This window comes from Trematomus bernacchii, unplaced genomic scaffold, assembly GCF_902827165.1.
Source record: "Trematomus bernacchii unplaced genomic scaffold, fTreBer1.1, whole genome shotgun sequence".
Classification (NCBI taxonomy): domain Eukaryota; kingdom Metazoa; phylum Chordata; class Actinopteri; order Perciformes; family Nototheniidae; genus Trematomus; species Trematomus bernacchii.
Window position 1 is genome coordinate 404,690 of NW_022987610.1, and position 13,975 is coordinate 418,664.

The 13,975-nt window shown below is 42.5% G+C and overlaps 1 protein-coding gene across 1 annotated transcript in view; it reads right to left on the minus strand.

Annotated features, from left to right (window-relative positions):
• Nucleotides 1-13,975, minus strand: part of fbxw4 (F-box and WD repeat domain containing 4) — an 80,258-nt gene that overhangs the window by 22,559 nt on the left and 43,724 nt on the right. Inside the window, exon 6 of the mRNA XM_034131975.1 lies at nt 8,254-8,319. Coding sequence (XP_033987866.1) covers nt 8,254-8,319 — 66 coding nt within the window. The remainder of the gene's footprint in view (nt 1-8,253; nt 8,320-13,975) is intronic.

Consider the following 13,975-nt stretch of genomic DNA (forward strand, 5'->3'; position numbering starts at 1 on the left):
TTGGTCAATTCAGAACATGTGACACGTTGTTAATACAGTAGTACAGACCGCTGTCAAGGACTATAATGACCGTTGCTAAGGAAGATCAAGAAAGAGAAAGGAAAAGACGGAGCACTGGACGTCAGATAAATCACCAGAAGAAGACAGACAGCTCAATATCTTGCACAGGATCTGTTTAATGTATCAAGTAGTAAATATGCTCCAAGACAGACTTGACCTTATCCTGACTTATTGTCCCTCTCAAGACTACAAAAAAAAGCTCTTACAAACTTATCTCTACCAGCTTTAGTAGGGTTTGAGGAGATTGTGAAAACTATAATAGCATGTATCTGTGAATGTTTAAAAGGAGCTAAGGCAGCAGTTGTAGTTAAAACATGTCAGAGCATGAGAACACTCATTTCAAGTTACTCTAATTGGTCTTTGTTTTGAAAATCTTATTTTTAGCTTGTTAATGTCTCTGTATAATACATGAACACTATAACTCAAGATGTGCTAGCAATATATACCCCCAGTACAGTATTTATTCTAATATTCAGTTTTAACGTATTCTATTTTACATGTAGTTAAACTTACTTATTTCTGCATTTACTTGCACCATTGTCTCTATATCAGTCGGACACTTGTTGGATGTCAATCATTGCTCCTACAATGTGATTAAACACTTCCAGTTTGCAGCAGGAATGAATTAAGAAGTGTAAGGCCTCCTGGATAATGTTTTAATAATCATTTTATAATGACGCGAGTCATTATAACATTTTGACCCCCCGCGAGTCAAATATTCAAATGCCCTCAAGCTTCATTTCAAATATTAGCCATTGTATTTCTTTGTAGCTTTTCGTGATCGAAATAAATCTCTGTGACTTTGGAGGACATGTTCTGGGTCCGCTTCAACTTTTAATTAGTCTGTATACCTGAGCACCTGTATCCTCCAGGACAGCACACCCTGCCCCCCCTTCACATTTCCACACCATTCGGGAGGAAGCAGCTTTTTGTGTTGTGTCGTGTTGCTCTGTTGTAATTGGCCCAGGTAAAGCTGGGTATTACAGCAGCCTTGGAGGGGATGTATCAGGTTTAAGCCTTGCTTTTCAGACGCAGGAATTTTCAGAGGCCCCTCATTTTGAACTGCTCCTTGCTCATAATAGTCCTATAGTGTATAGAAACCTGGGGACACACTGTTGCTGCCTCCATGCACTGATGCAGTAACACTGTACATGGCAACAGAGGCCATGTGGGACTATTAACCTGGTAAATTATAGACATTACAGTGTGTTTACCCATAACGCACTGGGCTAAGCAGAACTGGGGCCCTCAATCTCACTTTACTGAAGACAAATGAATGAGTGCCATGCATTTGATTAAGTATTATGAGCACTCACCCCCATTTTAATTGCTTTAATACTTTTTATTCGTTGACATAGTTCATTAACAGATGCACTTTGCTCAGAATACAAACTCGTGTTTTTTTACATAAAGTTTACGTAAGACACAACAAAAAAACTAAAAACAAAAACAAGTTGACGATCGTATTGCTTTTAATCATACGAAGCCAGATTAAATTAAAGAACGACTTCTCCAACCTTATACTTTTCTCCAGAGTGCCGTGGTTCATAGTTTATTAATGTGTTTCAGCTGCATTTACCGACCGCTGCAGTGCTGCTCGTCCACCGGAGTTTAGTCTACCGTTAACTCACGGCAGAGTTTAGTCTACCGTTAACCAGAGATGGAGTACGGACTCCAGTGCCGATTTACGGGACATGCGACTCGACTCGGACTCGCGCACTGATTGGCGAGGACTCGACTCGGACTCGACTCGGACTCGACTCAGACTCGTGAATTCTCACGCACGATGACTCTGACTCGGACTCGTGAATTTTTCCCCCCACGATGACTCGGACTTGACTTGTACATTGACGCTCCGACTCGAGCAAGTTTTCTCTGGAGTCTGATGTCCTCTATCCCTGCGTGTGCACCGGCTGCGAGGCGAGTTCACGTACTGGGCCCCGCTATTCCAGTCTAAAGATGTCTAGAGACACACCCCGCATCGTGCTGTATGCTTTCACACATTCTGCTTCCACATTGGAAAAGAGCAGCGCAAAATGCTCGTTATGTAGAAACAATATTGAAGAGAAGACTCCGTAACACATTCTAAGGATCGAGTTCAGACATATAGGCTGTCTTGAACACTATCATCAGAGTAACCTGATCTAATCAATAAATAAAGATTCAGCCGATAACACGAAAGCACATGGCTACTTAACATGCAGAATGATGTCATTTTGCATGCTAAGTAGCCATGTGCTTTCTGGGGATTAATCTTTATTGATATAATTTAAACATTCACTATAATAATTGTAGTGTCCCCGGCTGAATGATGGTCAGACTCTCTAACTGATTGTATCTGTTTATTGCACACCCTTGCTTTTATACAATCATTACCAACGTAAGAACTTATGCCCTTATCAGCCAGGTGCTAAAAACACAATGCAACTATTTAGTATATGTTAATTTGACTCGGACTTGGACTCGGACTCGAACACAGGTAATGATGACTCGGACACGACTCGGACACGACTCGGACACTCCTTGGGTGACTCGGACTTGGACTCGACTCCGACTCTCCCTTGGTGACTCGGACTTGGACTCGAAAAGTGGGGACTCGAGAGTGACTTGGACTCGTGAATTGGTGACTTGACTACAACACTGCCGTTAACTCACGGCAGTGTTTAGTCTACCGTTAACTTACAGTATTTTAACTAGTGATATTTGCATAGTTGTTCCCATTCATTTCAATGGGAGTTGGAATTTGAACTAGTTCAAAATCCTTTTTTTGATATCAGGAATTAAATTGTAACTAGTTATAAATAACAATTGAATTATAACTAGTAACAATTGAATTCCTGATATCAGAAATTGGCATTTGAACTAGTTCATATTCCAACTCCCATTGAAATGAATGAGAAAAACGATGCAAATCTCATTGGTTAAAATCGCATTTCTGATATCAAGAATACACATTACAACTAGTTACAATTGAATTTCTGATATCAAGAATTTGCATTCTAACTAGTTAAAATTAAATGTTTGATATCAAGAATTTGCATTCTTACTAGTAAGAATAGATTTTTGATATCCTCCAGAAATGAATAAAAGCTAAATCGGCTTGCCACAGAGATCTGCCGGGGATGGAGCGTTCAGAGTATAGTGACACTCTACAAGGCTCGATGTGGACAAAGCTCGTTTGCCATTAGTGTTTTTGCGTAAGCGCGTTGACACGAGCAATCTGTCCAAACTGCTGGCCAAAAGGCGTCATATTCAGTCGGAGAAATGCATAATTTTCGACTTCCTTAACTCATAGCTCTGTTGTCCCAATTACGAGTAACATTATCACATCAGGTGCGCAGAGGTGGCAGAAGTACTCAGATGTTGTACTTGAGTAAAAGTAGAAGTACCAGAGTGTAGGAATACTCTGTCACAGTAAAGTACTGCATTCAAAATGTTACTCAAGTAAAAGTAGAAAAGTATTAGCATCAAAATATAGTTAAAGTACCAAAAGTAATCATTGTGCAGATTGGTCCTTTTCAGAATAATATATATGATAGGTTTTATAATTATTGATCATTTAAGTGTTATGCAGTGGCGTTTTTATATGTACAAAACTGGTGGGGCACGAACAACTTAGATGTGTATATATAAGCTTCTGGTGCTTTTTTAAACACGTAAACAAATAGCTGTAGGCTATCCATGGTTCCGATAGAGAGAGAGGGGGGGGGGGGAGTATCAAATGACAGACTGTCGGAAGCCTTGAATGAAGAACACGGAGCAACACTGTAAGCGCATACATTTACGTACACAGCGTGGCGATGTCATATTGTAATGCACCTTAATACATGCAGTAAAGGGCACCATCACAAAGCAATACTTAACAATAACAACAACCGTAATGCTTCAGCATTAAAACACCATAGACTCTAAATATAAGGAAAACACAGACACTCATTACCGAGGTCACATTATCAATCGATCCAGCAGAGCAATAGCCTATAGGCAAAACACAGAAGATCAACAAAATATATGACATCAAATGAACAAATCTGAAGTAGATGGTCAACTTCATTCCTTTTCTTTCCGTTTGACTGATTTTAATGGCTATACGCTGCTCTCTCTCGTCACACTTTTCACGGCACACGTACTTATAGCCTATCAGCTCTGAATTATGAGACAACGTTTTGTTGGAGTTGCCAGCACTATTTTTTTGCGGCACACATTGAATACAAAAAGACTCTGAGCATGCGCAGTGTAGTTTTTACAGCACCCATTCATTTTGACAGCAAAGAGAGGGGCTAGATCGGGGCTTGCCCCACATCGCTCAACACGGCTCAATAGGCACACTGTAGACACTAACTAACACAGGGGTATCTCCTCTTCTTTAACACAGGGGTATCTCCTCTTCTTTAACACAGGGGTATCTCCTCTTTAACACAGGGGTATCTCCTCTTCTTTAACACAGGGGTATCTCCTCTTCTTTAACACAGGGGTATCTCCTCTTCTTTAACACAGGGGTATCTCCTCTTTAACACAGGGGTATCTCCTCTCCTTTAACACAGGGGTATCTCCTCTTCTTTAACACAGGGGTATCTCCTCTTCTTTAACACAGGGGTATCTCCTCTTCTTTAACACAGGGTTATCTCCTCTCCTTTAACACAGGGGTATCTCCTCTTCTTTAACACAGGGGTATCTCCTCTTTAACACAGGGGTATCTCCTCTTCTTTAACACAGGGGTATCTCCTCTTCTTTAACACAGGGGTATCTCCTCTTCTTTAACACAGGGGTATCTCCTCTTCTTTAACACAGGGGTATCTCCTCTTCTTTAACACAGGGGTATCTCCTCTTTAACACAGGGGTATCTCCTCTTCTTTAACACAGGGGTATCTCCTCTTCTTTAACACAGGGGTATCTCCTCTTTAACACAGGGGTATCTCCTCTCCTTTAACACAGGGGTATCTCCTCTTCTTTAACACAGGGGTATCTCCTCTTCTTTAACACAGGGGTATCTCCTCTCCTTTAACACAGGGGTATCTCCTCTTCTTTAACACAGGGTTATCTCCTCTCCTTTAACACAGGGGTATCTCCTCTTCTTTAACACAGGGGTATCTCCTCTCCTTTAACACAGGGGTATCTCCTCTCCTTTAACACAGGGGTATCTCCTCTCCTTAACACAGGGGTATCTCCTCTCCTTTAACACAGGGGTATCTCCTCTTCTTTAACACAGGGGTATCTCCTCTCCTTTAACACAGGGGTATCTCCTCTCCTTTAACACAGGGGTATCTTCTCTTCTTTAACACAGGGGTATCTCCTCTCCTTTAACACAGGGGTATCTCCTCTCCTTTAACACAGGGGTATCTCCTCTCCTTTAACACAGGGGTATCTCCTCTCCTTTAACACAGGGGTATCTCCTCTTCTTTAACACAGGGGTATCTCCTCTTCTTTAACACAGGGGTATCTCCTCTTCTTTAACACAGGGGTATCTCCTCTCCTTTAACACAGGGGTATCTCCTCTTCTTTAACACAGGGGTATCTCCTCTCCTTTAACACAGGGGTATCTTCTCTTCTTTAACACAGGGGTATCTCCTCTCCTTTAACACAGGGGTATCTCCTCTCCTTTAACACAGGGGTATCTCCTCTTGCCCTTTAACACAGGGGTATCTCCTCTTGCCCTTTAACACAGGGGTATCTCCTCTTGCCCTTTAACACAGGGGTATCTCCTCTTGCCCTTTAACACAGGGGTATCTCCTCTCCTTTAACACAGGGGTATCTCCTCTTGCACTTTATGTAGCTCTTTTATATTTTCTTGCACTTTATATGTCGTAGCTGCTATATTGTACTGCCATGTGGTCAGAGTTGGGTGTAACGTGTTACTTTTGTCGGTAACGGAGTAGTGTAACGCGTTACTTTTATAATTGAGTAATCACACTACAGTTACTAACATTGCCCCGACACGCGTTACTTTGTTACTTTTATAAAATCAGTCATAATCACACTGACAGACAAGAGGGGTTTCCGCCGCAGGTTTATATGTACGTAATCTGCGCGACTTGCACGTCCACATCTCCACGTGCAGTGCTGCATAAACATGGCTGAGTCAGCGATAACTTTCGAGGGGTGGAGGTATGCCCATTATTTTGAGTTCGTCCGAAGAATAGACAGGAATGTGACGGTGAGGTGCAAACTGTGTCCAGGCCAGAAGCTGTTATCCACTGCTGTAAACACCACGTCAAACCTCAACAAACACCTGCAAAGAACACATGCTAAGGTGAAGCTAATAGCTAAGGACCCCCGAACCCAGAGTGAGGATGTTGTGAGTGCGCCGCCGCCGACTCCGAAGCAGCAAAAATGACCGGTAACCAAAGCAGAGATGGACAGGCTTGTAGCATCCTTCATAGTAGAGAAAATGTTGCCCATTTGCACAGTGGAATCACCATCGCATCGTTCAGAGATATACTGCGCAAAATACAGATAGCAGGAGACAGAGGACAGCCATAGTCAGAGCTATCTGGATCAGTCTTATGCGACAATGGAAACTGAACTAAAGAGAACATTTGAAACTTTAGCAGTCTGCGTGATCTGCCTGTAGGGAGGGGCGGGCCGGCCCTGCGAGTAAAGTAACGAGTAAAGTAACGAGTAAAGTAACGAGTAAAGTAACGAGTAAAGTAACGAGTTACTTTATGTAGAGAGTAACGAAGTAGTGTAATATATTACTTTTTTTTAAAGTAATATTACATATTACATATTACTTTTTTTTTTTAAAGTAATATGTAATATGTAATATTACTTTTTTTTAGTAACGACCCCATCTCTGCATGTGGTAAATACTTGTGTGTGCTGCTCTTGCTCTTTTTCACTTTTTGCATATCATGTATTTTGTTTTTGCTATGTTTGTAAAATGTAATTTTCTTAAATGTTTTATGTGAGGGACGGAAATTAGCTCAAAGCTAAATCTGGCACTGTTACGCTTAACACATTTGACTGTTTTAAGTGTTCATTACTGTGCATTTTCCCTGCCAAATAAACGATTCAATAAAATAAATAAATCTTTAAATATATTTTAACATATATTTTATACATATTTTTGGAATTATTATTTTAATTCATTTCTGCTGACAGCAGGTGGGGCTGTGCCCCACCTGCCCCTAATGACGAGTCGCCACTGGTTCTCAAAGCTGGTAAAGGTGCAGCTAGTTTGAATGACTTTGTATACTGCAGGGTAGCTTGTGGATTTACTCCAGGTGGAACTAAAGTCTGATTTAACACTTGATTATATTTCACATCATTCATCCACATCTGTAAAGTAACTAAATATTAAATACATGTAGTGGAGTCAAAGTACACCAGTTACCTCTGAACTGTTGTGGAGTAGAAGTACTAAGTAGCAAAACATTTAAATACTCCAGTAAAGTACAAGTACCTCAACATTTTACTCAAGTACAGTACAATTATTATATAACATAATTATATATTTTTAATTTATTTCACATTTAAATAAAGCAATGTTAATTCGGTTAACAATGTGTTTAGTTCTTCCCTTTAAAAAATAACAAAAATTACCGATAAGAATACCGTTAAAGTACCGGATCGATAAGCAGGGACTACTAAGAGTAGTAGTCCCGTTAAAAACCTTAACTATACCCATCCCTAGATATTACACAAGTTAAGTGTTAAGAGAGTGAAATGTTGCTTTACGAATTTCAACACTTGATGCTGTCACCTTGATTCCAATTTCAGATACCTGTATTTGCCTAACTGAATTAGTTTAAAGAGAGAAAACATTTTGACTAAAAGGTGACTAAAATGTAATGATTTTTCATCGACTAAAACTGGACTAAAACGTTTTGAGTTGTCGTCGACTAAAACTAGACTAAAACTATGAAGGATAAAAAGGACTAAAATGTGACTAAAACTAATAAGCATTTTTGTCTTAGACTAAATAAAAAATAGCTGCCAAGATTAACACTGAGCCACTGCCAAATCTTTTACATTTTTCGTACATTGGGAGTTTCGTGAAACCTTTGAATATAGTGTGTATTATTTAACTTTTTCTATGACGCTCATTTGTATGGAACCCATTCCCTGTTATCCAAATATTCCTGCTTCTACACTTTCTTCTTACACATTAAAGCCAGCATAGCAGTTCAGCGTCAGCTTTTCAGCATAAAGCATTGCATTCTCTAGTTCTTTTAGCAGTGCTACAGGACTTACCGTTCAACATCCCAGACGCGAAGAGGCGACGTGTTCTCACAGCATGCGGTGCCTGTTACAAAGGATCTGCACACAGACGAGAGACACACACAGACCATGATTAGTGTCATCAAAACCACTTCAACAGATCAACTCAACTCAGGAAAAAGTGTTGATGCCACCTGTGATGGAAAATTCTGAAGCAATGCAGACAGGACTCAGAGAGACAAGAGAGAGCTGGAATTTTGATGGCAAACACTGATGGTTTATTTGGAGCTTCGGCCGGAGAATTCACAAGACATGTCGTGTGCCACGAGGTGACACAGCTGCTGCCAAACGATTCTGAAGATATCTGACCCAGTCCCATGTATTTAGCTGGTTCTGAGAGAAGAATCAACATGCTGCATACCAAGGTAAAACAGGCAAAGCACTATAACCTCTATCTGCTGTAGCCAACAGGCAGGGACAGGGAGACACTGAGAGCACAGCAGCCCGAGGTTGCAGGTGCTCATTGTACAAACTGATAAACTGGGTCAAAGTTATGGGCCCAGGAAAATATTTCCCCAACACCACCAAAGTCGTCACACATTTTTCCTTCGGAAGTGGTAAGGAGTTGGCAAAACTCTAGACATTTGATATCATTTAATGATCCTAAAAAATCATGCAGATTTCCTCCGCAGATTGTATGCGTCTATATTGACTACTAAAGACTAAAGAGACCACTGCAACAGCAATAAGTCTGATGGCCCAGCAAACAGAGAAACATTTTTTATTTTCCAGGTCGTCATCGTGAGTCCATGGTGGATCTTTGTTTGTCCATCTGCTCTATGAACATGAGCTCAGGACTCCTTTGTTCCCCTAAGTTCCTTTAATGTCTCTCTTTTTCTGGTATCAGAAGAGGACAATCCTTTCTCCTCTTTTATGCTAGCTTCTATTCATTTCTCAGTTAAAACAGGCTTTAGTGTTAGGCTACACTTTTGTTTTAAATGCATTCCATGTGAATACAGAAAGGTTTACACTGGAAACCTTTCAGTGTTTAATAAAGAGTGACATGAGAAATACAAACATTTATTTTGGCAGAGAAAACCATTAAAACAAGGGACATTCTCCATATTTGTAGATATATTTCTATTAGTAGATTGGCTACGGGACGTCTCTCCGGTGCATGTCAACTCTTGTTAATAACATGGCATGTGTTCCCCTATTTGATCTATTTCAATCATCTTTCTTCTCATGGTACAGTTATTAATTTGTATATAGATATACTGAGCGACTTCAGAAGATAAGTACACCGGTGGCTGACATTACTACCTCAATGGTTTCCTTTCTTTTGTTGTTATAAAATGTCTACGTCCACGTTGCTGGTAATTTAGTCAGAGGGACCTTACATTCTCCCCCTTAGTTTGGGGATGTATTCTTTATTTATTACTCATTACCCACTTGACTTAAGGAGTGGGCCCTAGTGACACACACACACACACACACACACACACACACACACACACACACACACACACACACACACACACACACACACACACACACACACACACACACACACACACACACACACACACACACACACACACACACACACACACACACACACACAGTTTCCCAGCAGAAGAACACAGTGGTGATCCTTTGATTGGAGTGGCAGGTTGGAATTAGCAGCTAGGTATGCACAGTGAATACCAGGCCTGTGGAGAGGGGGGGGGCAGAGAAAGGAGAGGGAGGAGCGCTGTGGGAGCGGGCTGACAGGGTGTGTCTGGCTGTTAGAAGCTATGTAGAGGGCGGGTGGTGACCAGGGGTGCTGGTGGTGGGGGGGCTTCTGTTGGGCCGGGCCGAGTCTCATGGCTTAGGGCCCTCCTACAGGGTTGACGGACAGGGGGGAGGCCCACCTTTTACTCACACAGATAGTTACTGAAGTGCTGTTGGTTGGATGACAATACTGTAGATGGAGGAGACAGACGCAGATAGAGATATGTGTCTGTATGTATTTCTATATATTTCTTCAGCTCAGTGAGATTGTATATTGTAGATCATTCAACTTATTCAATACTTTCGTTATATTTTGCATTATTTAAGCACAGTGATATATGTCCTTTCTGTGAATTTCTTGATGCTAATGTTAATTTTTATTATAAATACTTGTTAATTTTAATTGTATTATATTTGTATCTTATTGTATCTATAAAACATGTTTAACTCGTCTAATGCTTGTCAACACTGCTACTGTGACAAAATGATTTACCAGTATGCGATAAATAAAGTATCTATCTATAACACATTTCTGTAGCCTGGTGAAGGGAAATCACTACGTGAAAGGATTTCTGTTGAATTCCTGTAGGGGTGGGGGGGATGAAGTTGCGGTGAGGGTGGGGGGGATGAAGTTGCGGTGAGGGTGGGGGGGATGAAGTTGCGGTGAGGGTGGGGGGGATGAAGTTGCGGTGAGGGTGGGGGGGATGAAGTTGCGGTGACTGCAGCTACAGACGATCATACCTCAGAATAAATAACTTTCATTATAATCCCAAAATCTGAAATACAGTATCATTGCTTTAATTGTTGTCAGCCAACTAAACACATCTAGTCAGCGGTAATACACCTAAGGTTACATGAGATCATAAAGACCTCCCTCACTATCAAACATTTCAGTTCAAAACTATTTTTAAATACTAGGGATCCAAGTGATTGATTGAATGATTAATTGGCCTTCCACAATGACTACACTGAAATATGTATCTGTAGATCTGAAAGTGTGAAGCATGAACCCTTTGTTGTGCTTGAGGATAGAACACTGCCAACTACTCATTTGCAGCCTGCAGATAAAGATGTAGATATGTACGGGAATAAGAAAGTCCCAGAGATTGTTTCAGGGACTGTAAGTATATTCAAAGTGGATTTTCATTTATGTTGACCCCAAGGTTAACTCCCAGCCAGAGAGAAAGGAAGGAAGCTATTAGCTCCAGCTGTGTTGGAGCACAGGTCAGAAACACTGGCAGCAAGCCTGCCTTCATTTAAACAAGACAACCAGTGCGGCCTTCCACGGTGTCTTTGTCCTCTTTTTGTGGACTGTGCCAAAGATATCAGTCAGAGGGATATTTCATCTGCAAGTAAAGAGAAACTGAGAAGTGACGAGAGGTCGATTGGAAAACTAAATAGATAGGTTCACAATTGCTCAGGCTTTGTTCCTGTAATGTCTGAAATGTTTCTGTGGTCATCTTGGACTGGCAGCCCTCATCAGGGAGGAGAGCATCAGAACAGGAACAGTCTGGAGGGCTTGGATTAGCTATTCCCCCTCTTCCACTGAAATGACGTCTGTTCTGCTTTCAGGCTGGGGCTACTTTGGTTCACAGTTGGTTCAACCTGCAAACAACTTATGAACCAGTTTGCTTTTCCACGCTTGGTGCATATTCCTTTTATAAATGTATATTTATTTTAGTTTTACCTGACAATGTTTGGCCGCATGGCGCTGTAAATAAAGGGTTGTATGATCTGTAAGTTTCTCTCCTATTACTTGAGGTAATAAATGTGTTTTGTGCGGTCGTGTTCCAGCTACTTTGCAATCCCAGCGTCACTGCTTCTGCAACAACCTTCTACTGTCGCCAGGAACTGATGTTGCTCACGTAAATCCCCCCCAAGTCGAAATAAATGGGATTTTAATTGTTTCTTAGACAGTGGAAAGTCAAGAGCTAACAGGAAACAAGAGCAGAGCGCAGTAACGGGAGCGTCCACACAGCAGCGTTACACAAATCTTGAAACACTTCTGCCCATTCACTTTGAATGGGGTGACGTCACTTTGCCTCACTTTTCGCCGAACTGCATTGTGGGAAGCAAAGCGGAGATTTCCAGGCATCTCAGGATTCAAAAGTTGAGCAATGTTCAACTTTTGAAGCTGAGGTGGAAGCGTCAGCCAATCAAATCCCGTTTATGCAAATCTGACAGTTCAAGCGCTAGCCAATCAAACGGCGTGTATGCTGGGAGAGACATACCGCAGGTCATTTCCTCATATTCCAAAAAATGGAGGAGAAATTAGCGGTAGCAAATCACCCGGTGCTTTATGACCAGTCCTACCGGGATATAAACCGGAGGAGCCAGGCATGGAGGGAGGTGGCAGAGACAGTGGTATGTTTTCGCCTGTTTGGGGAGTTTATATCCAGTTTACTTCGGGCTTTTTGGCTTCGTATGTCGGGGGCGGGAGATTCATGTGATTGGTTGATGGTGCCTTGCTCGCAAAAAATCCCCAAGCTTCAGATACGCCCACCTCCAAGATTTTTTTAACGCTGCTGTGTAGACAGGCCGTAACAGGGAGGCTGCACTTCTGACATGACCTGGTTCGCAGGTTAAGCCCCCTTAAGCCCCCATGCCACCGGGCGCTCCTCAACAGTTGTCATTATAGTGTGTTATTTTCCAGAAGAGCCACCATGAAGAACCACGCTGCTGAGCAGATGCAGACTGTGGTTCACTCAGAACCTTCTGGAGAACAGCCACAGTCCACGAGGAGCAGAGCTCACATGTACTAGTGAGGGTTGGGATGTGTTGGGGGGCTGAAGGGGGGGGGGGGGGGCAGCTGTCAGATCCGTTAAGCAGTGCTGCCAATTGGCGGGCCCTCAGTAATTAGTGTTGGGTAAACTCATTTATGGCCCAAATGGGTCGGGTGGGGCTGGGTCCACTGTGCTGGTGGGTGACCTTTGACCCTGCTAACACAGGATACAATAGGGTTACAGCCAAACTCACTATCTGGACCCTATTACTCTCCATTACTCACATTACTTCCCCCTCAGTGGGCCGTGGCCCCGGCAGAGGACAGCAGCCGTACAATGAGGGCAGGACTCCCCCTCTGTGCCCCCCAGCTCTCTCCCCCTGCTGAAGGGCCAAACGGGCCCAACCTGGGGTCAGAGCTCGCACTGATATTATAGCTGCTAGGGTCACAGACTCTCTCGCCTCATGTGGGGCAGGTGTCCCCCCTAAACACACACAAATGCACACACACAGTCACATCTCTGAGCAAACAGAGTCCCGATCTGTGCCCCCCCACTCCTCCTCTCATCATTAGCAGCATGCTGGGCCGTTTGGGTAACCTCATCAGCTAGCCGCACACACAGTTAAAGATATGAAGAGACACAAATACAAGCATGTACAACCCTTTTGCACACACACACACACACACACACACACACACACACACACACACACACACACACACACACACACACACACACACACACACACACACACACACACACACACACACACACACACACACACACACACACACACACACACACACACACACACACACACACACACACACACACCATCTTGGCATGTGTGCTTTGGTTTCTAAAACAACATTATTACTGATGTATTTTCATTCAATTCTATTGCTAGGAGAGATCCTGTAGAGTACAAGAACCTGCAGCTTACACTGGCTGAGAGGGTGGGGGGGGGGGGGGGTTCAGTAGTTTAACGGAACATGTCACACAAGCATTACACAGTCAATGCAGAGTTGCCAGTACCCCTAAACATCATGTGTTTGGAGTTGGAGGACCCCCTGCAGACCCACAGAAAAAGCACAGAGAGGACCCAGCTGGTCCAGGATCGTAATGTGGCGCTGCGCTGCTGTCCACTGTACTATGGGACACAACCTTTATTACATTGCTACTGTTACATTCTTCTTTATTGGACCTAGATAGATGATCTATTAACTTAAATGCACATAACCATTAAAGTAGCAAGTCCA